Source organism: Lepidothrix coronata, unplaced genomic scaffold (genome assembly GCF_001604755.1).
Source record: "Lepidothrix coronata isolate B3197 unplaced genomic scaffold, Lepidothrix_coronata-1.0 Scaffold97, whole genome shotgun sequence".
Classification (NCBI taxonomy): Eukaryota; Metazoa; Chordata; class Aves; order Passeriformes; family Pipridae; genus Lepidothrix; species Lepidothrix coronata.
Genome location: NW_016690277.1, coordinates 1,553,843 through 1,577,559, shown reverse-complemented (window position 1 = coordinate 1,577,559; position 23,717 = coordinate 1,553,843). Strand labels below are relative to the sequence as shown.

Genomic DNA, 23,717 nt, shown 5'->3' with positions numbered 1-23,717 from the left:
AGAACAGTTAATTAAGGGCAAGAAGATATTACAGGTTGGATTACTAGTACCCCACATTATAAAGTGGATTACACAGAGAATATATTATAAATGTCTTTCAGGTTTTCAATCTATCTTCTGGATTTAAATATTTTCCAGTCTGGTGTTTGCTACAGGCTGGAATTTTTTCCCTTTTCAATTCATCCATTGTTAAATTTTAACTTAAAATAATTCAACAGTTCCTGAGGGCAGAGCTATATGATTATAATTTTTGGTGTGCCTGTTAGAGAACTCTAGTGCCTTTTTATTTTTCCTTTCTCATATGACCCATCTGTGAACTAGGGACCTTTAAATCTGGCAGATGAAGTAGTTGATGAAGGGCATTTGTGTTGCTGTTCCTACAGCAATTTGTCTCTGCCAGATTTGACCAGTTCATAAACTTAAAAAAATATGTCCATTCATATGTGCTTAAGTAGAGAAACAAGATTCATTCTCTGGATAAATGGCAGATTTTTGTGCTACAGGACATGCTGGGATCGAGCACAGGAACCAAGACACAGAACTTACATATCTTCTGTGCCAGGAAGGAGCTAGACAGGGAAAAATTTTGTAATAGTGTGGTGCAAAAAAGCAGAGTTTTCTGTGTGAAAGTTGCAGGACCAGAGAAAAGAAACCAGATGAAAATTTAGCCTCTTTTTAGTGTAGATAGATTAAATTGCACTTACATTTTTAAGGTACTTTAGGTGGTGTCTGCAAGCCAGTCATGAGGTCATGAAGGGACAACGCAACTAACTTTGGACAGGTTAACCACATGTAGCAGTAGCAGCCTAAACACAGACACAAGTTCACTATAAGTTAGCCCATATCAAGCTTCCTACTGCTGACTGCACTATGGAAATACCTATAGGATTGAAAGGTATGTTTTCTGCTTTGAAGTAAAACTGTATTCTCATTGCTATTTTCAATTTGATCACATTTTCCTTTCCAAAAAGGTTGCACTCAGGTGCAGTGTGATCTCATCCTCAGTTGTCAATAAAAATAAAATCCAGCAAATACCCCATCTTGATCCAGAATGTGTTGTCAGATTAAAAAAAAAAAAAAAGTATAGCTTTTAATTGTGATTTTAAAGGATTATTGTGGCACCCAGTCATGCCTGTAATACCTTTCAGGTCTTCCTGGACTTCCCGGACTGGATGGCTTGGATGGACTAAAAGGTCAAAAAGGTTCTGCAGGAGCTCCAGGTAAAGAAAGGAAATAGCTATGTGCAACAGAAAATCTTCTCTTAGATGACTGAAGGTGCAAGGAGAGGGGCATGTTATTTTGATGTTTGCCTCGCCCAGAAAATATCATTAAAGCTCAGACTAAACTTTCTAACAGAATCTAGAATATGCCTAATGACACACCTGCAGTTATTTGTGGGGAAAACTTTCAAACTTCCCTTACTCACATAGTTTTGTTGGAATGGTTCAAGGCTGTTTATAAAATTAAGATGTTCAGTGCAGATGATTCAAAGGAGAGCCAAGTCTCCTTTTTTTAATATGTAAAAGATGAAACTAACAAATTAAAAGGAGACCTGTGAAATCCCAGCCCCATTCTTTAATGGGAGTTGTGCCACAAACTTAAGAAGAACCTGGATTTCACTCACACTGATGTATTTGCAACTTTCAAAATGTGCTTTTGAAGCATCATTTCAAAAAACAATGCTTACCATCTATCTACAATTTACAAATATATGCTGATAGGTAATTAAATTTAAAACCATGTAAGCAGTTTACGTTTCAAATTACAGACAACTGACACAATATAAAATAACCCCTGAAGAAGAGCATTAAAGCAAAGAGATTGCTTTCTTTGAAAGAGATGAATTAGGGCCAGATTCAACAAAACTCTATCCAGCTTCCAAGAGAGAACCAGAAAAACAGCACTAGGCAACCCTTGCAAGGAGGAACATCTGCAGCTGGTATTTGTACTCACTGTAAGCTTTATGTACATAATTGTTTTCTTATAAAGGTCAAAGTGAAACAGGGCCTCCAGGATACTCAGGAGAAATTGGACCAAAAGGAGACAGAGGTGAACCTGGATGGCCTGGTATTTCTATTCCAGGCCCCCCTGGAGAAAGGGGATTCCCGGGATTCCCAGGTAAGAAAGGGTTTTCTCCTTAGTGCTGCTTTGCGGAATTGAAATTAAGCTCATACAGGTTCTTACCCTGCTTAAGATGAACATTATACACACCCAGACTATTCCTTCCCTAAAAACATTGCTGTTGTAATAACACACTGATGTTTCCTGAGTAGAGATACAGAGACCCCGGGATTTCTTGTTTGGTATGTTACAGGAGAGAAAAGAATAGAAAATGATGGACAGACTTAGGGAACTGCTAGGTAGGGTTGCCTCTTGGGAAAAAATTCCTGAAGAGAAAGAATGCAGAAGACTTGGTAGTCACAGAACTACAGGAAATCTATCAACTATTATGATGTAAATGCAAGATGGAACTGCATCACAAGATTGCAATGATTATTTAAAGAGACTGGTGATATAAGAATTACATAGAAATAGGAAAGAGCAAGCGTTTGAGGAAGGGCCACTGAGAAAGTTAAGAGGTTTGAGCATCTGTCCTGTGAGGAGAGGCTGAGGGAAGGGGAATTGCTCAGCCTGCAGAAGAGAAGGCTTGGGGGAATTTATCCACGTGTGTCAGTACCTGATGGGAAGGACACAGAGACAGTTTCTTCATAGTGGTGTCCAGTGACTGGACAAGAGGTAATGGGCACAAACTGACATACAGGAGATTCTACTCAAATACAAGGAAAAGTTTAATTTTCCTGTGAAGGAAATTAAATATGGGAACAGCTTGCTTGGAGAAATTACCGAAGTGTCTGTCATTGGAGATACTCAAACCCCAACTGGACAGAGTCTGAGGCAACCTGCTCTAGCTGATCCTGCTTTGAGGAGAGGGTTAGACTCAAGCCTCAGCAATTCTGTGATTAGAGGTGACATTAGCTTTATGCTGCCAAACCTTGCCACAGTGTCACATAACACACAGAGGAAAAATAGCAGGAGGAGAATTCTGGTGAGGTGAATTATTCTAAGATGAAGACAATTTTTCTCAGTTTGGTTACTAATTTGTGATCTGGAGGAGTCAACAGAATGGTGTTGTTGAGGAAAAAAGAGAAAAAGTTTAATTCTGAGATGTATTAATGCTGCTTGACATAGGATAGGCAAGGCCTCCCATGGTGTACTGTGATCAGCTTTGACAAATTAGGGAGTACTCACTAGAGAGTAAATGAAAGGGTGGGGTCAAAAGCAAGACCGAAGAAACTAGATTTGTTTTTTTGTAGAAAAGAGAAGGCAACAGAATGTAACATGCATGTTAACAGCCTGTGACTGTTCAAAAATGTTATGCAGAGGATAGTAACCTGTAACTCTTTCTGCCTGTAACATGTAAGGGTATTAATGTCTTATTTTCTAGAAGTCCAGATCACAAATTAGGAAAAAAAATGCATTTAAGGCTAGTAAATTCATTTTGTTCTGAGGTTTTTAGGAATCGGCTGAACTCTCTTATGCTGAGAACAATCTGTGAATGCTTATCCAAGCAGAATGACTTCACAGTCCCCACTCACCTTATATTGTTGCCATTTCTCCCATTGCTGGAACTCAATAGAACGTGTTTATTTGCGGCAACATGCCAAAGAGCGAGGATGCATTCCTAAGGTTACATAGATTTTATGGGAAGAATTAAAAATTTCAAAAGATAAATATTTTCACTTTGACAAGATGGCTTCATTAGCCTGATCACTGGTATGTTTGATATACAAGTGAGAGCATACATCACCTCCATGACTTCACATGTCAGCATTCTTTTACTTAGCAACTTCTGTCTGTGATCTAAAAAAACTCAGATAATTATTTTCTTTTCAAAAAAACCCCATGATCCTTTAGGTAGAAGAGGACCTGTTGGACCCACTGGACCTATGGGAAGATCTCCTGATAGTGCTTCTCCTGGTCCTCCAGGTGATCAAGGACCACCTGGCTTGGATGGCATCAGAGGTATTAAAACTAAAAATACCAATTTTTATAATGTAAAAAAACCTGAGGCTACTAGGAATTACAGGGTTACTGTCTGTGGAACAATGTATAAAAGTGCATAGGGAACAAAGAAACCCATCAATACCTCAGTGCATGCACAGAGAAGGGAACACTGGATAGATCACCAGAGCAAGGACAAAATACAGATCTCCAGACTAAGCAATATGCTAATAAATCTATAATATAAAATATAAATATAGAGAAACAGTGTTTCAGTCCATGTACCACTAACTTGCTGCCTTTTGTTTGCACAGAATCTAAACAGCTTTGGGAAATATTCCTATTATTTTCTTCCTTATAAAGGCTAATGTTAGCATTTCCAAAAACATGCAAGGGCTGTCCTACATCTTAGGGGAAAAAAAACCAAACCAAACCAAAAACCAGTGGAACAATGCTATTTTTAGATGTTTAAACTTTGTGCATACATTAAGGATAAAGTTCTATTACCACAGGTCATCCTGGGAATCCTGGTCCTCCTGGAGAGACCATCTTTGTGCGAGGAGATCCAGGCGATATCGGCGGTCGAGGGGCACCAGGTAATCCTGGGCAGCGAGGACAACAAGGAGCCAGAGGTCTTCCAGGGAACCAAGGAAGAGAAGGCCCAAAGGGTATGATCTGAGATGTTTTTAAATACAGTATGTACTTATGCCCAGCCCCAAGCAACTGAGCCTTGTGCCCAGGGGATTGCCATTGGAGACTTGGCCAGGTAGGAGGGGCAGAGGCTGGACATTTCCTAGCTCTGCCTGGTTACCTACAGATAAGATAGGGTTGGGGTAGAAGGTGAGAGTAGAGACAGATTCGCATGCACTGCTTCCAACAGCCTGTTGGAAGACTCCCCTATCAGTCTGAGGATAAGGCAGTAAAATGTTTGAGTTTGCCAAATAGGCAAACCATGATGCCTCTTTAGGGGTCTTGAGAAACTATGGAAAATGCAGATGTGTTTGAATTAACACATCTGCCCCATATTAACAGCTTTGGACTTTCAACAGATCCTTTAGTTTGAAAACAGGAATCTAGATATTCTGTTTCTTCCCCACACTGTAGAGAAATCCCATCTACACCAATCACTTCCAATCTCTACAAACAGAAAAGTCATAAATTTTAATTGAGCTCAGGACCAGGGAAGAGAAGAGGAAGCAAGCATTTCTTTCTCGGACACTACAGAGTTGAAGTATCCTAAGCAGCCAGACTTCATTTTATTTATGTTTGGTTTTATTTCCAGGTCCTATGGGGATCCCTGGCCCACAGGGTCCACCTGGTGCTACAGGACAACCAGGAGACCAAGGTTTTCAAGGAAGACCTGGTCCCAGAGGTCCCACAGGTAGTTATGAAGCTGTCACTCATTGTCACTCAACTGTAACTGTGATCCTTCTGTTCATATATAATCATACTAATGTTTACCTGCATACAGACAATTTAAACAAGCTCAGAAAAAAATCCTCACAACTGCCAACTTGATTTCTCATTTGAGTAGCGTAAAAATTTCTGAACTAAGTATTTGTTTCTAATGTCACCTCATGTAAATGATTTCACTTCTCATTCCACTCTTTACTCTAATTTACATGCCTGAAACTTGCTTCCACCTGCACCTCAATGGCCACAATCTGCTTTCCATTTTTCAAATCCTTCAGGTTTCATTGGTAAGTTCACGACTATTGATTATTGTTCTTTTTGTGGGACCTCCCTTATGTACAGATACATTCAACTCTTATTAGAAGGCATTCTTGGTCTGGCTGCCAGGAATAGTAGATACTGCTACAAGGACATAGTTCTAATACCTGTTTCACAAATACCTCTAGCACCAATATCATGATAGTGCCGTGTTGAGAAGTCCCATGCTATAATGTCAATTAGAATTGTGAAATCTCTTGTTTCTAGTTAGAATTGGTTTTTTCGTTTTCACTCAAGATGCTTTTCAAACCAAAGGCTTAGCAAAAGCTTGAATCCTAACACTGGATTACTACAGACACTAAACTATTCTTCTGACTAAATTATGTTCCAAAATGCAAACAGACAATAGCTCCCAGTAACTTTCAGTATATAAAATGTGGCTATCCTTTATTTTTTTATATTATAATTATTTTAAATCTCTATTATGGGCTAGCTTTTTTGGCCTGCTTATTGATGGTCCTGCAGCAACAAAATAGGCAAAATACTATAAAATTTTACATGTGCTAAGGTGCTTGCACCAAAGTTGGGTAGAGTTTAGACTGTAAGTCAAATTAGTTTGGGGCATATTACAACCAGAACTGTACACCAAATATTTGAAACATAGAATTGTTTAGTTTGGAAAAGGCCTTCAAGGTCATCAAATCCAACCATTAACCCAGCACTGCCAAGTCCAGCACTAAACAACATCCCTAAAGGACCACACCAAAGTCAGCTCACATTTATGTTGACTTTTCACATTGGAGCCATTAACCAGTCTTCCAATTCACTTTCCTGTTCCGCATTCCAGGTGACCCTGGTGAACCAGGAAAAGTAGATGATTCATGCCCTAAAATCCCAGGCCCTCCTGGGGAAGCAGGGCAAAGAGGAGAGGATGGCTCTGCAGGATTACCAGGGCCAATAGGCCACCCTGGACCCCGTGGTAAGCTCATGTTTTGAAACTGCCTGCACTACATTCCCTTTTTGTAGGCCAGGGAGGGCAAAAGCACGAGGCACTGTTGAGAAAAGAGTTCTTCAAATGGTATTTTTCCTTTTTCCCAACAAATGATAAAGCAATGCCTCAAACCACTTCCATGGTTTAGACATATTTGAAGGATGTTAAAAATATACATGCTTTAAAATTTAGCAGTAATGAACCCCAAGGCTCTGCTAACCAAAGTCCTAAAAAGACACTGAAGTCAGAGAGGCACAATAGTGCTCTTTATCTGTTAGAACATGAAAAAGTTACAAGAAAACTGACCAAAGAGATCTTAAAAAGAAATTATGAAAAACTGAAACATTCTTCTGACAGATAAAAAGAAAACAAGGGTGATGCTGGTACTGATGATTCCAACAGAGAGACATCTTCATGGAAATAAAGCACAGCCTGTCTGCATAGTGTCTTCAGTTTAGATAGTGGAATCCCTCGTGTGGTTTTAGCTATTTCCTACTTGGGAAACTGAAGTTTGTTGTAGTGGCTGCTCTGGACATCCAGTATCTCCAGAGGGAAAATCCACTATATTCTCCCAGGAGATTCCATCCAAGAGTTTCTGTAAAACCAAGTGATATAATGACACATATTTGTACTGGTTTTATGAAAGAAATAAAGAAATACTTAGTAATGCTTCTCCTTTCATTAAGATAGGAGAAGTCCAATTTTCTTCTGGCTTGGTAGGCAAACTGGAAGTTTTACTGGCAAAAGCAATGTGCTTTACTAGAACTTCAGTGTGCTTAAGCTTTGGCAGAATAACTGTGCAATCAACATAGAAATGCTGTTAATTGTTTTGACTGGTTTAGGTTTTCTTAATGAATCTAGTAAAAAATAACATGGGGAAATTTTGAATGTTGTGAGACAACCTTGAATTACTCAGTCTGCAGGTTAAATAGCAAAATCTGCAAGGAGTGAAACACACCATTACTGAGAAACAACCGTGGTGGGTGCTGGAGACACACCCTCATCTGAAAATTGGTTTTTATCAAAAGAGGAAAACCACTGCTAAGTGCAATAATACCTGACAAGTGTAAATATTGAATTCAGATTATGTTTTAAGTAGCCAGTGAACAGGCCCATCACTATCTGTGCCTTGCAAATGAGACACAGCTTTTACTGTCACAGCCACACCTCATCTGCTAATGTGTAAAAATGTATGGACACATAAGAAATACAGAAAGGTGAGGACAGCAGGAGCCTGAAAATGTCTTTACCTTTCCCCCCGGATATAGTCCAGTTCTGCAGTCTCTCCCTGTTCTGTAAGTACTCCAATAGATCCCTCACTTCAAGGAGAGTTCACTGTGTGTTCTAAGACTTTGCTGAATTGGGTTCTAAGGGATGAGTTCTAGCTCATGACACAGTACAGATCCTGATGGCAATTCCACAAGAGGCTTGCCTGATAATGTTTGGTAGGGAGTGCTTTAATATCAACTGTAAATGACAAAGCTTCTGGAGAGAGGATGTAAAACCTTATCAGGAGCTGCTGTTACTAAAGTCATGCCTCTGAGCTGCTACTGTGGTCACAGAGTGGGTAAGTTGTGAAGAGAATTCCCAGCAGAAAGGGGTTCTGCACCTCCCTGGCCTGGTGTCTGTTCTGTGACTGGCCCTTTGTGTTTGGACAATGTATAACCTTAAATGCAGCCATATGAAGGAAAAGCACATCCTTTGTATTTAACTAGGAGGAAAAGGTGAAGAAGGGTCATGTGGCCTGCCAGGTCAAGATGGCTTACCAGGGGCACCTGGACCACCAGGAGACCAAGGGAGCAGAGGAGAGCAAGGATATGCTGGGCCACAAGGTAAGAATGGAACATGACTCTGGGGGAGAGATGTGTGAGATGATGGATAGACCAAATTTCCTCTCTACTCCCCCAGTTCACACATGGATGCATCCACCTCTAGCCTGAGATTCCATGATGCTTTTCCCCCTCTCAGTTCAAACTCTGATATAGAGACATTTGTGAATGATTTCATAACAAGACTTGTTGGAAGAAAATTTATCTCAGCATCCATTATTAAGCAGAAAGGCAATTAACCACAGAGGCTCAGACAGCACATATCAATAGGCATGCATCTCTGAGTCAGGGCTAATGGGGCAACTGTCTGGGAGTAATTAAAATTGTATTTTAACTGTGACTGCTCCTGAATAAATGAAGGGTTTAATACATATGTGAGGAAGGGGCATCGACTGTTACCGCAAAGATTCAAATTCAGTCCAGAAAAGTCATCCTACTGAGTAAGTCTGGGAAATCATTGCCCACCTCCGTTCATTTCTTAATCCATACAGCACAAGACAGAGGCACAATAGAAAAGCCAACTGCCAAGCATTCAGTGGCAATGCAGTTCATTTCTCTCCCATAAGAAGGATAACATAAGTCCACTGGTGTCTTTATTGCCCATGGCAGCCCGTGGAGTTGTATTATATTGAGTCAGGAACTCCTTATTGAACACTTAACATAGAGCTAGTGTGAACTTTTGCTGTATTTTATAGAAGTAAATTTCTTTTACCTTTCTTCTATGGATAAGGTCCACCTGGCCAGACTGGTATCCCAGGACCACCAGGCCCCCACACGAGATCTGCAAGTGGATTCTTGCTCGTCCTTCACAGTCAATCAGACAGAGAACCCCTCTGCCCACAGGGGATGCCAAAATTATGGACTGGCTATAGTTTGCTGTACCTGGAAGGACAAGAGAAAGCCCATAATCAAGATCTTGGTATGTATTGTAGTGATAATTGCTCTCCAGCTAAGGTCTAATATGGTGTGATCTATACAATGAACAATAAGACAAGAATCTTATTTACTACAGTCTCAAAACTAATTTACACTGATGGTAATGAACTTGGTTATGCTGCCCTATTATGTGACCCACTAAAAATGGCTTTCTGCTGCAATGCAATTGAATGAAAAACTATTTCTATCTCTAAGTAGTTTTGACTAGAAGTTGGAGAGATGAGTGGTTTATTTCACTTATCCCAGGGAGTAATTCTGTGCTGTCTTTGAAGTGTCTGGAGAGATTTTCCTAGGTCAGAAATCTCATTTGGCCACACTCAAATAGCTCCCTTTTTTACAGTAGAGACAGCTTGGGCAAAAGAGCTGGTTAAGTTGGGTAGTTACAGTTGGACCCTGTAAGTAAGCCTTACAAGTAGATTATGTGTCATGTGTACAGCAGAATTCTGTGCTTTTAGGAGTCAGAAGCTAATATTTTCTGGAAAAGCCAAAGTGAAATTTCTCCCAGAGACAGCTCCTTTTGGTGTCCTGGGTCATTTCTTCTACATCCTCTACAGTTCTGACTAAAATCAGCTGTCTAAATAAGCTGCCTGATTTGCAGTCTGAGAAACTGATTGGTGGCAATTTGCACAGAAAAAGTTGCCTAAATTCTTGTTGACTTGTTATACAAGTCAAAGAAGTCTCAGAGGAGAAAAGATCAAGGACCTAATAAGCTGAACAAAACAGAAGTGTTTAAAAGAGCAATAAAAAGAGATATTTTTAGAATAGCAGTGATGTTTTAAAATGTTTTCATTGTGTGTTTGGCATTCCCCAGGAGAGCCAGTTGCTAACAGAATGTCTCCTAACAGCAGTGAAAATAAAATTCAAAGAGAACAGAGTCCCCAACTCCTGTGATTTTGCAGGCATTTTCCCTCCTCAGGCTGCTCCAGATCCTTTATTAGTACTGGAATGGAAAATTATCAGTGATAAACAAAACTGGCTTCTGTACAGAAATGTCACATGTCTTTAATGAAGGTGTTCGGGTTTGGGGGCGTTACAGAAATAACACTTCACACACAAAATTCAAGGCAGAACTTTGTGCAGTCATTAGTGTTAACTAAATAGGTCATCATGAAACTGTTCTAAATTCAGTTCTGGAAGAACTTCACCTCTGAAGTATGCTGAAGTATGCACTAATCACTTCTTAGTTCCCACTGATGTCTGCCTGATGAGAATTTTGCAGGATTGGCTCTGCAAAATCCCTCAGTCCTTTTATTTCACTTTGAGATTCGGTGGAACCTTTCTGGAAGGCAATAGAACAGCTGCTGAAATTTCAGCTTAATGCACTGGTAGCAACGGTTTGTCATACTTTACAAAAATTTTCTGTTTATCAGCATTGGCATTTGGTTTCTCACTGCTCCTAATGAGTTTGTAAATAGCTAATCTCCTTTTAAACCAGCCACCACCTCTTGCTTAATTTATTTTTCAGCGTTGGCACAGCTAAGAATTTGTTATCATAACTGTTTCCCATGGTGACAAACTACATCATCTTTAAATACTGGATTGTGACACAGTTAAATATTATTGGTCAAAGGAAGACACTTATTGGTAAAAAAAGTCTCTGTTTTCCATATAACCAGCTGTTTTGGTAAAGGTCTGGGAGGTTTAAGATCTGTGAATTACCTAACTGCTGTTAAGATACACAGTTTTGCAGCAACGTTGGCCAGGATACTATTTTCAACTTACCTAGAAGTGGAGTAATTTGCATCATCTGTTATTATTTTCAGGTCTGGCAGGATCTTGTCTCCCTGTGTTTAGTACCATGCCCTTTGCTTACTGTAACATCAACCAAGTGTGTTACTATGCCAGCCGAAACGACAAGTCCTACTGGTTATCCAGCGCTGCTCCTTTGCCGATGGCGCCGCTCTCCGAAGAGGAAATCCAGCCATACATCAGCAGATGTGCTGTGTGTGAGGCCCCAGCCCAGGCAGTGGCAGTTCACAGCCAAGATGAGTCAATTCCTCCCTGCCCAGTGAACTGGAGGAGCCTCTGGATAGGATATTCCTTTTTGATGGTGAGACTCTGGGCGCGTGATCGTATAGAAAAGTTTCTCTCGCACGGCTTTTGTGTTCTGAAGGTTCAAAGATTTTTAGGTCTGAAAAGTAAATTATCTGATGCCTACTGGACATTAAAAAGGAAAATTCACAACAAGAAACAAGATGAGGGTTAGTTCCAAATTGCAGAGCCTGGCTGTAGCTGCATTTCTGTACTCACAGCCTTAAAACACACATTTCTTAAAATTACAAAGGCTTTGCCTGCTCGTCTGGAATAAACAATGGGATTTTCAGGTACAAAGACACAGTTTTCAGAACTAGAGCTCCAAGTCTGTTTAATGCCATCCTCAAGTTACATTTGCAGCAGTTTGGATAACAGAATTATTCAGAATCAACCCAGACTTCTTCTTTCTTCAGTTTGATAAATACCTGAAAAATAAGTGAGCTGGTTCTAGACTTTTGAAATTAACTCATTACAGAGCAAATTAAGATTTTCTCCAGCAAAAAAAGCTTACTCTAATTTAAGATTACCAAACCAGTATAATTAAAAGCAAATAAAGTAAGAAAAAAGACAGATTAACACAATTTACCTATTTTTCATGCACAGTTGTCTAGTTCTCTCATTGTTCTTTCCAGCACACTGGATCTGGTGATCAGGGTGGTGGACAGTCCCTTATGTCACCTGGAAGTTGCCTGGAAGACTTCAGATCAGCACCATTCATCGAATGCCAGGGCCAGCGGGGGACATGTCAATTTTTTGCTAATGAATACAGTTTCTGGCTGACAACTGTGATGCCTGAACTGCAGTTTGCATCAGCCCCTCTGTCAGGAACTCTTAAAGAAGGACAAGAGCAGAGGAAAAAAATCAGTAGATGCCAGGTATGCCTGAAGCATGGCTAACAAGCAAACCAGAAGTGGACAGCCAGACTTGCATAAGGATAAACAACACGATAAAGGTTTAAACAGCATTTCATATTTGAATGTGTTTGAAAGTGTGCAGAACTCTTCTCTTTGTTGGAATGGATATATAAGACTGAAAGATGAAGGATCTGTTGAGCCACCCATCGACACACATCTACAGGTAGAAAAATCTAGTATAAATTAATTATTTTTAAAAAATTAAACTCTGTCAACATTGGAGTCCAATGCCATAAAGTACAGGGAACAGGGTGAGCTTGGAGGGTTGAGTCAAGTTGGGAATACCAAGGACACCATACCTGTTGTGCAAGACAGTGGATTTCTTGTTAGAAGTGGCATTTACAGCAGGAAGAGTATGTGTATTTATATGGTATATTACAAATATTTATCCATATCTATAGAAATGTGCAAATATACAAATGTCAAAGCCCTGTAGCTGAATTTCCCAAGCAAAAGAAACTCTGCACATGCTGTTTCTGAGGGAAGGGGGGAAATGTAATCGTATAAAAAATCTCATAATAAAAACAATGAAGATGAAAGCCTTTACCATTGCTGTACTGACCAAACTGTGAAAGAACTGTTAATTGGGCTTTCACAAGCAACAAAAAAGTTGCAAATCCATTTAATAGCAGATTATGTAAGAAAATGAAATTAGTTGAGATAACAAATCCTTAAAAAGCTGTATCTATATTTACAATTAATTTCTAAGAGCAGTTACATTAAATGATTAAGCTCCAATCCAAGTAGCTGAAGAAACAAAGCAGTTTCTAGTATTAATGGAAAAGAAACAGTGGGATGTTGATAAAATGGGCAAATTTATATGAGTGATGAATATAGGAAGTGTTAGGACAATAAGTTTTGTTCATTTTTTGCTTCTTTGTTTGTAAATACACCACCAAAACAAGCATCATCACCTTTGACATCCTTATGGAATGATAGCACTAGAGGTGCTCTTTATTTTTCAAAGCACTGGTTGTTAAAACGTTCATAAGCCAAAGCACTGATCACCTTTTGAAAAAGTTAAAACACATTTATACCTCCTTCATTCAGGTATAAAACCAGAACTATTCAATGCATATTTGAATCATGGGAAACATCTGAAAACACAGACTGCAAATGGAGAATCCATCATGTGCAGAAGGACCACAAATGCTCCTTTTACCACTTAAATAAGCTACATTTTACTAGAATGGAATCAAATGCTTTTCCCAGTTCTATTTATTTCAATTTGTGTTCACTGAGGTGCCCCCAGCAAAAGGATTTTCAAGGAAACCACGATCCTCGTCCAAGAGTCCTAATTCAAAGCAAACTCCCTCTGAAGCCATCACAAGTACAACAGGCTGATCAGCCAATTTAAAAGCTGGATACACAAACTCAAAGAGCAGGAAAGACAGACATTCCAGTCTCAGCCAGAGGAAAATAAAACAGTCAGAGGGTAAGTCCAATCAAGTGTAAATTCATCTGACTGTGCAACTTCCTCCTGACAAACCAGCCAAACCTCTCTGATCGGCCAGGCTTACTTGGGCCCACTGACTCCCCTGCTCTGTCACCTGGGCAAAGGTCAGGAGTCCTCTTGGGGCATGTCCCATCCCCACCTGTCCCAGGGAACATTTCCATCTTGGTCCCAGTGCCTGCTGGGACAGGGGACACCTCGGTTCACTCCTTGGTGATCCTGGCTGGACACGGCAGATGTGACACACCACATGTGACACACACACCACACAGTCTCCTGGGGAGGGACCAATCCCTGCTGTTGAACTGTATGAAGGAATTCACTCCCCTCCTGGCTTCAGACAGCACCCCACACCCAGGGGAGAGCAGCACTCCTGTTCGACATAAAATCCAATGTCTCAACTCTTCAAGGTGCTGAGTAGCTCAGGAGTTTCCTGTGGGAAGAAAGCAGCATGTGGAGAGGAGACTGGGCTGCAGTCACCTGTTCTTCGAGGTGTGCAAACTGTATTTCCAAAAAGGCCACAGCTGAAGTCACAAGGGGCTGGTAGCTTCAGCTTATGTGAACAGTCACAGACAAACACCCAACATCCTCAGGTGATGTCCCCCTTTCCTTGGTGGATTTAGGTAATTCCACGTTAAGATCTCATGAATGAGCTTTACCTGGCAGTACTCACCAGCTCCTCCATCACTCATTTGCAGCTTCCTTTCAGGTGAGAAGCTCTCTGGAGAAGGGTTGTGGCTTTGCTGGAATGCAAAGTGAGGCTTTTGGTAGAAACTGCACTGCGGTAAACAATAAATAAAACCTTATACATTATGTTATTGCAAATTTTGTCACTGGGACAAGTTGAAGACAACAGGGAATAAAATGGGACTTTGGAATTGGATCTGTGTTCACCTAACTTGAACAAATATACAGAAAAATCTTAAAAACATCTGAAAGAATCAACAAAAAGACCAACAATAATTTAACTAAGACATTTCACAGTATTTTACCATCTTGCTCTTTTGTTTTAAAAAAATCACTCAAAACAGTCATATTTCTATATTATTTTGATGCAGAGTTTTTGCACCTCTGCCAGTTACATTTTACTAGGGTCTATAAGAACATACAACCCTGAGATTAGCTCAGTTAGTTAGAGCATGGTGCTAATATAAGAGATGTATTTTTAAGCTACCACTGATGTATCAAATATTTCATAGGTGTGCAAATCCCTGTTTCATGCTCAGCTGACTCCATAAGGCATTTGTCAGAAATATTGTACTAATTCAAAATGAAATTGCAGATAAATGGCTTAGTATTCCACAGCAAGTAAGACAGACCAAAGTATAAAGCAGCAGATGCTTTAACTTTGCCATCATTTGTCCAGTGACTATAAGCAGAAAAATATGTGGTAAATTATTCATAGGGAACCTAATTATGAAATTAAGTGTGAAAAGGTAGAGCTGAAACTGTTTATGAGAAAAAAACAGTAAAAACTCCGAAAAGCCTTGTGCTAATCCTTATAGTCCAATTTACCCTTCCTATTGCATTCCAGAGCTTTGGATCTTGTGTAGGCCCAGTGAAGAAGTGAATTTTATCCTAAACAGCAGGCAGGATATTAACAGTAACACAGAAAATTATGCAGGCTACACTTGGAGGTCATTGGAATTAGAGCCATTTGGGGTGAACTGCCCTGGAACTCAATTTAGAACCAGTAATTTGCAATGAGGAGACTTTCCCACCGCCCTGGCAAACCATGGCCTCTGTGTGGCCAGGGAGCAGGGAAAGTGCCTGGCTCTGCCTCCTGGTAAATCCTCAGGGCAGGTGGCAGCTTTTTCTCCCTCACACCAGGATTTCTAGACCATAACTGGTGGAGTTGAAACACTGAATACCCTGAACCCTGTATTGCTCTTAAGAAATACAGCCATTTTTGCTTCATTTGGTGTTTTTCATAAGACAAGGAAGGAGATACACAAACCTAATACTGAAAATGTCACTTGAATGTCATCTTTTGGTGTATACGAAATGTGTCAAAAGGGAGAGAGAGACAAAAGCAGAACTGACATCAGGCACCACTGATTTTATCACAGTGGTGCTGTACTGTAAAAACGGTATTTTTAAACTGTACTTCAAATTCATTTGTGTACAGCAGAACTTTCTGGATGTGTAGTCCACAATACACATGCAAAGAACAGGTATCAGAATGATATCATCAGAACTATCTTTTAGCTCCAGACAGAGAGGATGCTTGGTTGGGCCTGTGAGCAGAGACAAACTGCAACTTCTTACAGAAGCTGTGCCCCAGCCCTGGCCAGGCCTGCTGCTCCAGGTCCCTGCTTGTCACGTGCTGTCACATCAGCAACATCGTGTGCCTGAGAGCTGAACTCCCGTGGGGAGCTCGCCCTGGCTGGCAGCCACATCTGTCCAGCTGCTTCACCCCCCATGCAGGACAGGAGAGAAAACAGGAGGAAAAAGAACAAGAAAACTCATTGGTCAGAATATAGACAAGGAAATCACTCACCAAGTACTGTTGGGGGCTAAGCACACTCAGCTCAGGGAATTTAATTTATTGTCAATTAGCATAAATTGACCGATTCAGGTTTTGTGGAAAAGGTTGACAAACCTTAACAGACCTTTCCTCCCAATTTCCCAGGCTCAACTGCACTCCTGACCCTGCTCTGCTCCCTTGTCACTGCTGTAGGTGACACTCAGTGCCTTCAGTGAGGCAAGAGGTAGTGAGGAACTTGTAGGAGGGTGGGAGTTGTTCCAGGCACAAAGTAGTTTCTCTGTGCTGCCCCTTCCTTCTCACTCTTTCTGTGCTCTGACATTATTCCTCCATGGGCTGCAGCCCTTCTTTGGGAGTACCTGCTCTGGCATGAGCTGTTCCCAGAATCACATTATTATTTGCAACAAGTTTAAGCAAAACTGGTCCAGGAATTCTTCCAGGGTAAAACCCTTAACCAAAAAACTCTCTCCTACTTTGGCTGGTTCATAAGCACCAAAGAAAAACAAAAGTATCAATGCAGTCAAAACATGAATGCATACAGTCCATACATTTTTTGTCTGTATTTAACACAAATAAAGCAAAGCTTTTATCCATTACCCCAAGCTGCTCACTTGTTTGAAAAAGATCCAGTGGGGCCATATACAGAAATTCAGTGGGCCATACACAGAAAAATGCTGTGCAGATGAGGACTTCTGTTCTAAGGCTTGACCTACATTAGAACTGGGCAAGAAAGAAAAAAACATTCAAGACCGTGGGGAGGATCTGTAATGGGGAACAGTTATTTGCAAGAAAAAGGATCTTTCCAAAGCCAGCTGTGAAGAACAGCAGTCAGGCAAGGACAGAGCCCATCAGCCTTCACTCCAAAACAATAAGAATATTCTGACAACTCTGGTAAGATCTTTCCAGCAGGTGAGGCAATTGCTTCATCAAACAGGGGATCTGTTTCATGACTGGATCTGATTTCAGAAATCAGCATTTTAAACCGACCAAACAACAAAACCAGGCATTGAAATTCTGCCCACCCGAACCAGCTGGAAAATTAGCCAGGTGGAGGAAAAAAATCACCATCAGCACTCCAACAGATGCTGCTCCATATTCATACTTAACAGCTTTCCCCTTTCCTAGCCACTTCATCCAGATGTTCCAGAAGGTACTGGAAGTTCAATTAGAGGTGATATTTTATAAGTGTAAAGTAAAAACAACTCCATATTTATCATTCCAGTGAGACTGCATTAAACAAACATGGTTCCTCAGTATGACACAGCCAGCCTTCAGCAGCTCACGGCACCTCACAGCAAAGCTCACCTTGTGCTTCACAAAAGGAGACAGGCTTGAGTTTCATGGGATTTGAAATTCCACATATTTTAATGTTTTCCACAGATCCAGGGAAGCAGAAATGCAGAAAATGTGAGACGAAATAATAACCAAGTCCTAAAGGAAGGGACACAGTAAGGAACCACCCTGATGAACTTCATGTGCAGGGTGAGCTGCCCAACAGAGATAAATCCCTGTGTGTTACTCCCAGTTTATAGAAAGATTTGGAATGAAGCACTCAAACTGACATCATGTTCAGCTTGGCAAAACAAAGTTTCGGTACACAGAAAAACAAGATCTTTTCCAGAATTTAGTCTTCCATGCACTGATGACAAATACCACTCCTATTGCAGACACATGTTCCTTCTTACACAGTTCAGCATGATGAAGACAGAGGTATTTTCATTAAAGTGGAGATTAAACTCTCTCAGAGGCAGAAATCAATTAAATTCTGATGGGAATTGAAGAAATTAAAAATGGCTACTCTGAGGCAGTTGCAGCTGTAATCTGTTAGACTCTGCATTTTGCATTTTAAAAACTACAAAGCAAGTTAGTATTTCAGAATGTTTTAATTTTATCGTGCTTGAACACTTAAGATGCATGTAAAAAGTGAAATAGATGCAATAAGTGGTACCAAATGTTATAGAACTTTTGGCCACAGACAGGTTATATCTCTGCATAAACAATGGAACAACAGCCTTCTCAGCTGCAGAACTGCATACATAAATACTTCCTTTAAAATAAAATTTTTAAAAGTCAGCAAACAGGTCATTCCATATTCATTAATATTGTACAGATTTGGGTGCTGTTCCTTTCCTTGTTACGTGGATAAGGAAAACATGAATTCACAGAAGTGGCCACCCACCAACAGCTCTTAAATGGTCCCTGTAAGGAATGTTTTGGTGAAGGACCTAACCTAATCCAACATTCTCCACTAGGGAAAAGAACACTTACTATTGACCTACCCAACAGCCATGAGGAGATACTTTTGTTTAACAGGCTCCAAAAAGAGAGAAGAAGGAAATTCTGGAATACCCCCAGCCTATTAGGAAAGTTCACTATCTGCATGTTTAGAAATCCTTCATTTACACACATTTTGCAGCAAATGAGGCCAATTGCTGCTTGTAAATGGACAAGAGAGATGAGTTTACCACTGTTCTCGTGCAGCAGAAGACTGCTGTCGTATGTATCTTTGATCTTCTCTTTCACTAACCCAGTTGCTTTACCAATCTCAGCACATCATATAAACAAAAATAGCCAAACCACATTAGATTTCTATGGAAAACTGTCTCCAGTTTTCACAGCTCCTGAAAAAGTAAATGGATATCATTATTCACTGTAAGACCCTTTAGAAAGCTTGATACTCCTTTAGAAAGAGCTCCTACAGCTGAAAGCTCAGCAGTGTTAATATTTTCTTGCCCTCTGAAATCTGGTAACAAATAAGAAATAACTGGTTTGTTTTTTTTTCATATGTAGGAAACAATGAGAAGCTTGTAATAAAACCATAAGATGATTCTGTCCTTCATGTCTGCACACTCAAGAAGCCACAGCACATAAACATGAGGATCTGTTCGCCAGCTGTTGTGCGGAAGCGTGATTCACACTTAGTCATTCAGTGCTAAACAAAACTGGTTACAATTCACCAGCCCCAGAACCAGAAGTGAAAATGAACTGCAACACCCCTTCCCATCACCTCACAACAACAGCAAAGGCAGCTGTACCCAAACTGCTTCCTAAGTCACTCATTCACTGTTTCACTCAGACTTGCTGTGTGATCTTCAGACGCTCTCACCTACTGAGTGCCAGGTCCAGGCACAAGCAGCAGATTCAAAGGTTCAACAGTTCTTCATTTTTATATTAACACTATATACACTTGTCACATGAGGATCATAATTAAAGAGAGCAAAGGATGACCAAAGAAAGTTAGTTTTGTCCTGCAGGCATTCCCATTCATGTTGTCATCACAGAAGAGGCAAGTTGTTCTTCCCTCACTGGTCCAGGTAACTGCCTTGGGCTGACAATGCTCACAGCTGCTTCATCAACCACTGGCAATTTAAGCTTTTTAATATATAGTTAAAAACCAAAGGCTTTACCTCTCTCAGGTATGCCCTCTTCCCTCTTTTCTGCCCTTTTTTTTTTTTAGCATAAAACCTAGTAAGGTCTGCTTTAATAAAGAATTTTTTTCTCTACCCAGACACATCATCATTCCATCACTAATTTAATGAATCAGTATTTAGGCTCTTTTTTCCTTATTTGCCTATCTGTGGTATGAACAAATTTTATCAGTGATAAGAGTTAAAGTCTCCCTTTCACTTTTTACAATTTGCCTGTGCTTAAAGACAAGATGGAAGAGGAAAAAGAATTTTAAAGTTAAACACACAGTTCTTTCATCACATCTTAATTCTGGACTGCAAGAAACCCCTATTTATTAACAATAATATGTTAGGTCATTCAACCATTAAATTTCAAGAATGTGCCTGTTAACAAGTCTGCTGATTAGGATTAATTAGGGGGTGGAATTTCTTACATGGTACCTGATCACAGAGTTTAGAGGAAGTACAAAATCTCACAAGAAATCACAGCTCCTGCAACAAAGGAATCAAACTGCAGACGCTAAAATATTTTATACAAAGCTACATTTTCTTAAAAAGTCCTTACTTGAGGCTTAATCAGGCACTAAATAGTGCCAGAGAACATGCAACATGGAACACCCATCTGTGGAGATTGCCCTTAATTTTTGTCCCTGAAGAGATGAAGTGCAGCAGAGCATATGGCAGGGATTCATCTGCTACATCTCCCCTCACTGGTGCTCCAAAACCTAAACTTGTGGGAGCTTTAATGGTAAAAATCCTACTAAGGAATCACAGAACAGTCTGGGTTAGAAGGGACCTTTCAAGGCCATGTGGTTCAACCCCCTGCAATGAGCAAGAATCATGCTGTTTAATAAACTTTCCAAATACTGTAAGTACTGGAACTTTTCAATAATCTAATTCCCAAACTGTCACTAAATAAAAAGAAACAAAATTAGTCCCAACACAATCCATCTGCCCCCTTGGTATCACAATTACTTTCTAACAACATGGCAGCAGCTCTGTAATTTAAAATATACACCTTATTAATTACTATAATTAAAACCAAACAGCTTTAAATATTAAAAAAATATTTATTACAATTTTATATACAAAAAGGTCAGAACAATGAACAATTATTAGTACTGAAAATTTTTGTACTTCACAAAAACAAGTGCTTATAGCATTGTAATCAGATTTTTGATTTTCTCTAAGTATTTTTCAACTGACAAGTTGCTAATCCAGTGGTTTTAAATAAGTTAAATATCAGAACGTAACAGACACAGTGAGTCACACTGAAACTTTTGACCAGAGCATTAGAAGATTTGTCTGAGGAACCAATGCTACTTCCTTCTCATTTCCATCCACCTGCTGAGAAAAATATGTAGGTTTTTGATACTTATTTTTGGTGAGCACAGAAAAGTTGGCCTTCTATAAAAGTATGTGCTGTTTTATTCTATGGCTACTGCATATATACAAAAACAACCAAGCCCAAAAGCACCAAAAATTAACATTCTCTATGTACTAAGTGCCTTAGAATCTGCCAGAAAGCCCTTTGCAGAATATTAAGTGTTCTTACACTACTGAACAAGACACCCAAACTCACACTGCAGTCATGGCCGAAGTCTGCATCCCAGAACTGAACAGCTTGTGCATTCCTCAGCAAATGAAAGCTTTCCCTACATACATTAGCTACAAACTGAAGTTGCATTATTTATGTAAAGAACACAGTAAAAAAGAAATTATTTTCAGGTTATTTTGCTATATCAAAAATACAGCACTGTTTTATACATTCAAGTGATCAATCCTGTAGAAAATTAGACTTCATAAAGCACAGGTTGGTGAAATCCTTAAATTGCTCATCCTAATGCTCTACTACACCAGTGCTGATGAAGAGATTCCAATAGGTCTGTACCAATAACCAAGTTATTCTTGGGCAATCACACCTCTCCAGGACTGAAAACAGGAAGAAATTCTTCCATTGTGAAGATAAAATGCCTGGAAGCAAAGCCCTCCAGGTTTGTTAGTTAACACTGCTGAACAGGCAGGACAGCTGCTGGGTGGAGGGTCTGCCCAAGGGGACAACAGAACTCTCAGCTCTCCTATCAACTCCTCTAGCTAGGTAGGGAATTTCTTTCTAGAAAATGAGGAATTCAAGGTAGCTTATATTTAGGCATGGTCTCCACAAGTCTGCAAACTCTCACCTCTGCTACTGGTCTTCAAACAAGATAAATAAATAGTGGAATTTCCAAAGCCGCATGAACAGCACATACACAATACAATTTCCAAGCCTTCTTAGAGAAATAGATGCTTTAGAAAAGTACGTTACTACATAAATATATTCTTTGTATGGCATATCCACCTCCCTTTCCATAAAACTCCTAACAAATTATTTCAGTTCTGTAAAGGGCAGCACTTTTTGATTTAAAGCATATTAAGAATATTTAATATTTAAAGATTAAGAAAGGCTTTAGGAAATCATAAGTAGTTACAACCCAGTTTTATCACATATAAGCTCAAGAAAAAATGGTGTGTTTTGAGGAAGACTGCAACACTAAAGGTTGTATGAAAGAATTCCACAGGGTAGGGATAGCTGCAGCTATTTTTCACACAGTTTGGAAGACTGTTCAGAAGCTTAAGCCTGGACTCAAATGATCTAGCCATTGTCATCAAAGCAATCTTTTCAAATGCCATTTCACATGACAATCCCCCCAAAAAAGTTGGTCATCATGGCTAATGGAGAAAGGCTTGTAATGAAAAATTGCATAGTTTTAAAGTTACATAGAAAATTTAATGTTTCAGCTGTGACGGATGAAGAGAACTTGTTGTCTGAGAACAACAGCAGTCAAAAAGCCAAGGAATTCTTAGAGCTACACAAAATAACTTAAGGAATAAAAAGACAGTTTGGCAAAACCATCAGTCTTGTTCCATAATTAAGGTGCACTAAGATGGAGACAGCCAAAGATCACATTCTGATTCCCACCTCACACTTTTTGTTCAAGTTCCAATTCTGAGCCTGAACTCACAAGACCCTCTGCAGCTTTGTGAGCAGTAGTAAAAATAGTGGAAGAAAGATCATAAATTAATCTGTAAATTGCAGCTTACAAATGAACCTGCAAATATTTTGGTAACTCAGCAGAGCACTTTACAATTCCCACAGACACGTGGCCGTTTCATCGTCTCTCAAACCTACGGAGCCTTTGCCTTCTTATTTCCTCCTCTGAGCGCTCAGGTGGGAACCAAAACCCGTACGGCCGCCGCTCGTTGTTAGACGTTGCTCCACCAAAATCTACAAGACACAGCGAAAAACAACTGTTATTTGGTTGTGTAATACAAGAAAAATGCACATATATCCTGTAAGCCAAAGCACCACAACACAAAGGGAACGGGGAGTTGAATGTTTTCAATTCTGATGGTTTCGGGGCAATTACAACTTCCAGCAACTGCTCCTAAAGTCAAATAAAAAGCAAAAACAAAACACCAAACAATAAAACTACCACCTCTACCCCCCAAAAAACCCACCAAACCAATCAAAAAACACAAACCAAAAAACCACAACCAAAGGAGCATCTAACAAGTATTAACCTGTTAATAACAAGTATTAACAAGTATTCACATTTTTATGATCCCTGCTTTACACAGTGAACTCCAGATTGTTAAACTACTTAAATGTCCTCAGCAGTTACTTCTGGCAAAATAAGCTTTTGTTTTTGCTTTTAGCATCGAGTCCAACATGTGCAGACCCACACCAGATGCACGTACAGCTCCCATCCTCAGCTGGCAGCAGTTTCAGAAGGAAAGGACACGTGGCAGCTCATTCAGACAGAACTGTAAGCAAAATAATCTGAGCAGCAAGAGCACACCAGCACTGACAGTTCTCTGCCCTGGCACCCCAAAAGGAGGCAAGAACAGGCTATTCAAGCAACTCTCCAGAACTCACACAAAGTCACCGAGCAAAGAAACAATTCCAAGGTTGTGGTTACACACACCAGCTCAGCTGAGGAGCTCTGGGGAACAAA

At 39.9% G+C, this 23,717-nt stretch overlaps 2 protein-coding genes across 4 annotated transcripts in view; one reads left to right on the top strand and one right to left on the bottom strand.

Moving 5' to 3' along the window:
• The window catches only part of COL4A4 (collagen type IV alpha 4 chain), a 67,537-nt gene extending 53,459 nt beyond the window's left edge, over positions 1-14,078 (top strand). For 2 of the 3 annotated variants that reach the window (XM_017822382.1, XM_017822379.1), the window contains 11 exons: positions 1,149-1,220; positions 1,990-2,118; positions 3,916-4,023; positions 4,515-4,670; positions 5,285-5,383; positions 5,694-5,702; positions 6,521-6,652; positions 8,380-8,496; positions 9,224-9,412; positions 11,193-11,479; positions 12,096-14,078. In XM_017822382.1, the coding sequence (XP_017677871.1) occupies positions 1,149-1,220; positions 1,990-2,118; positions 3,916-4,023; positions 4,515-4,670; positions 5,285-5,383; positions 5,694-5,702; positions 6,521-6,652; positions 8,380-8,496; positions 9,224-9,412; positions 11,193-11,479; positions 12,096-12,359 (1,562 nt within the window). In that variant the 3' untranslated portion in view covers positions 12,360-14,078. The remainder of the gene's footprint in view (positions 1-1,148; positions 1,221-1,989; positions 2,119-3,915; positions 4,024-4,514; positions 4,671-5,284; positions 5,384-5,693; positions 5,703-6,520; positions 6,653-8,379; positions 8,497-9,223; positions 9,413-11,192; positions 11,480-12,095) is intronic. The other variant, XM_017822381.1, reaches the window with a different exon arrangement.
• A 6,735-nt stretch (positions 14,079-20,813) lies between these two features.
• RHBDD1 (rhomboid domain containing 1) overlaps positions 20,814-23,717 on the bottom strand; it is a 35,739-nt gene continuing 32,835 nt past the window's right edge. Inside the window, exon 7 of the mRNA XM_017822352.1 lies at positions 20,814-22,987. Within this exon, the coding sequence (XP_017677841.1) occupies positions 22,872-22,987 (116 nt within the window). The 3' untranslated portion in view covers positions 20,814-22,871. The remainder of the gene's footprint in view (positions 22,988-23,717) is intronic.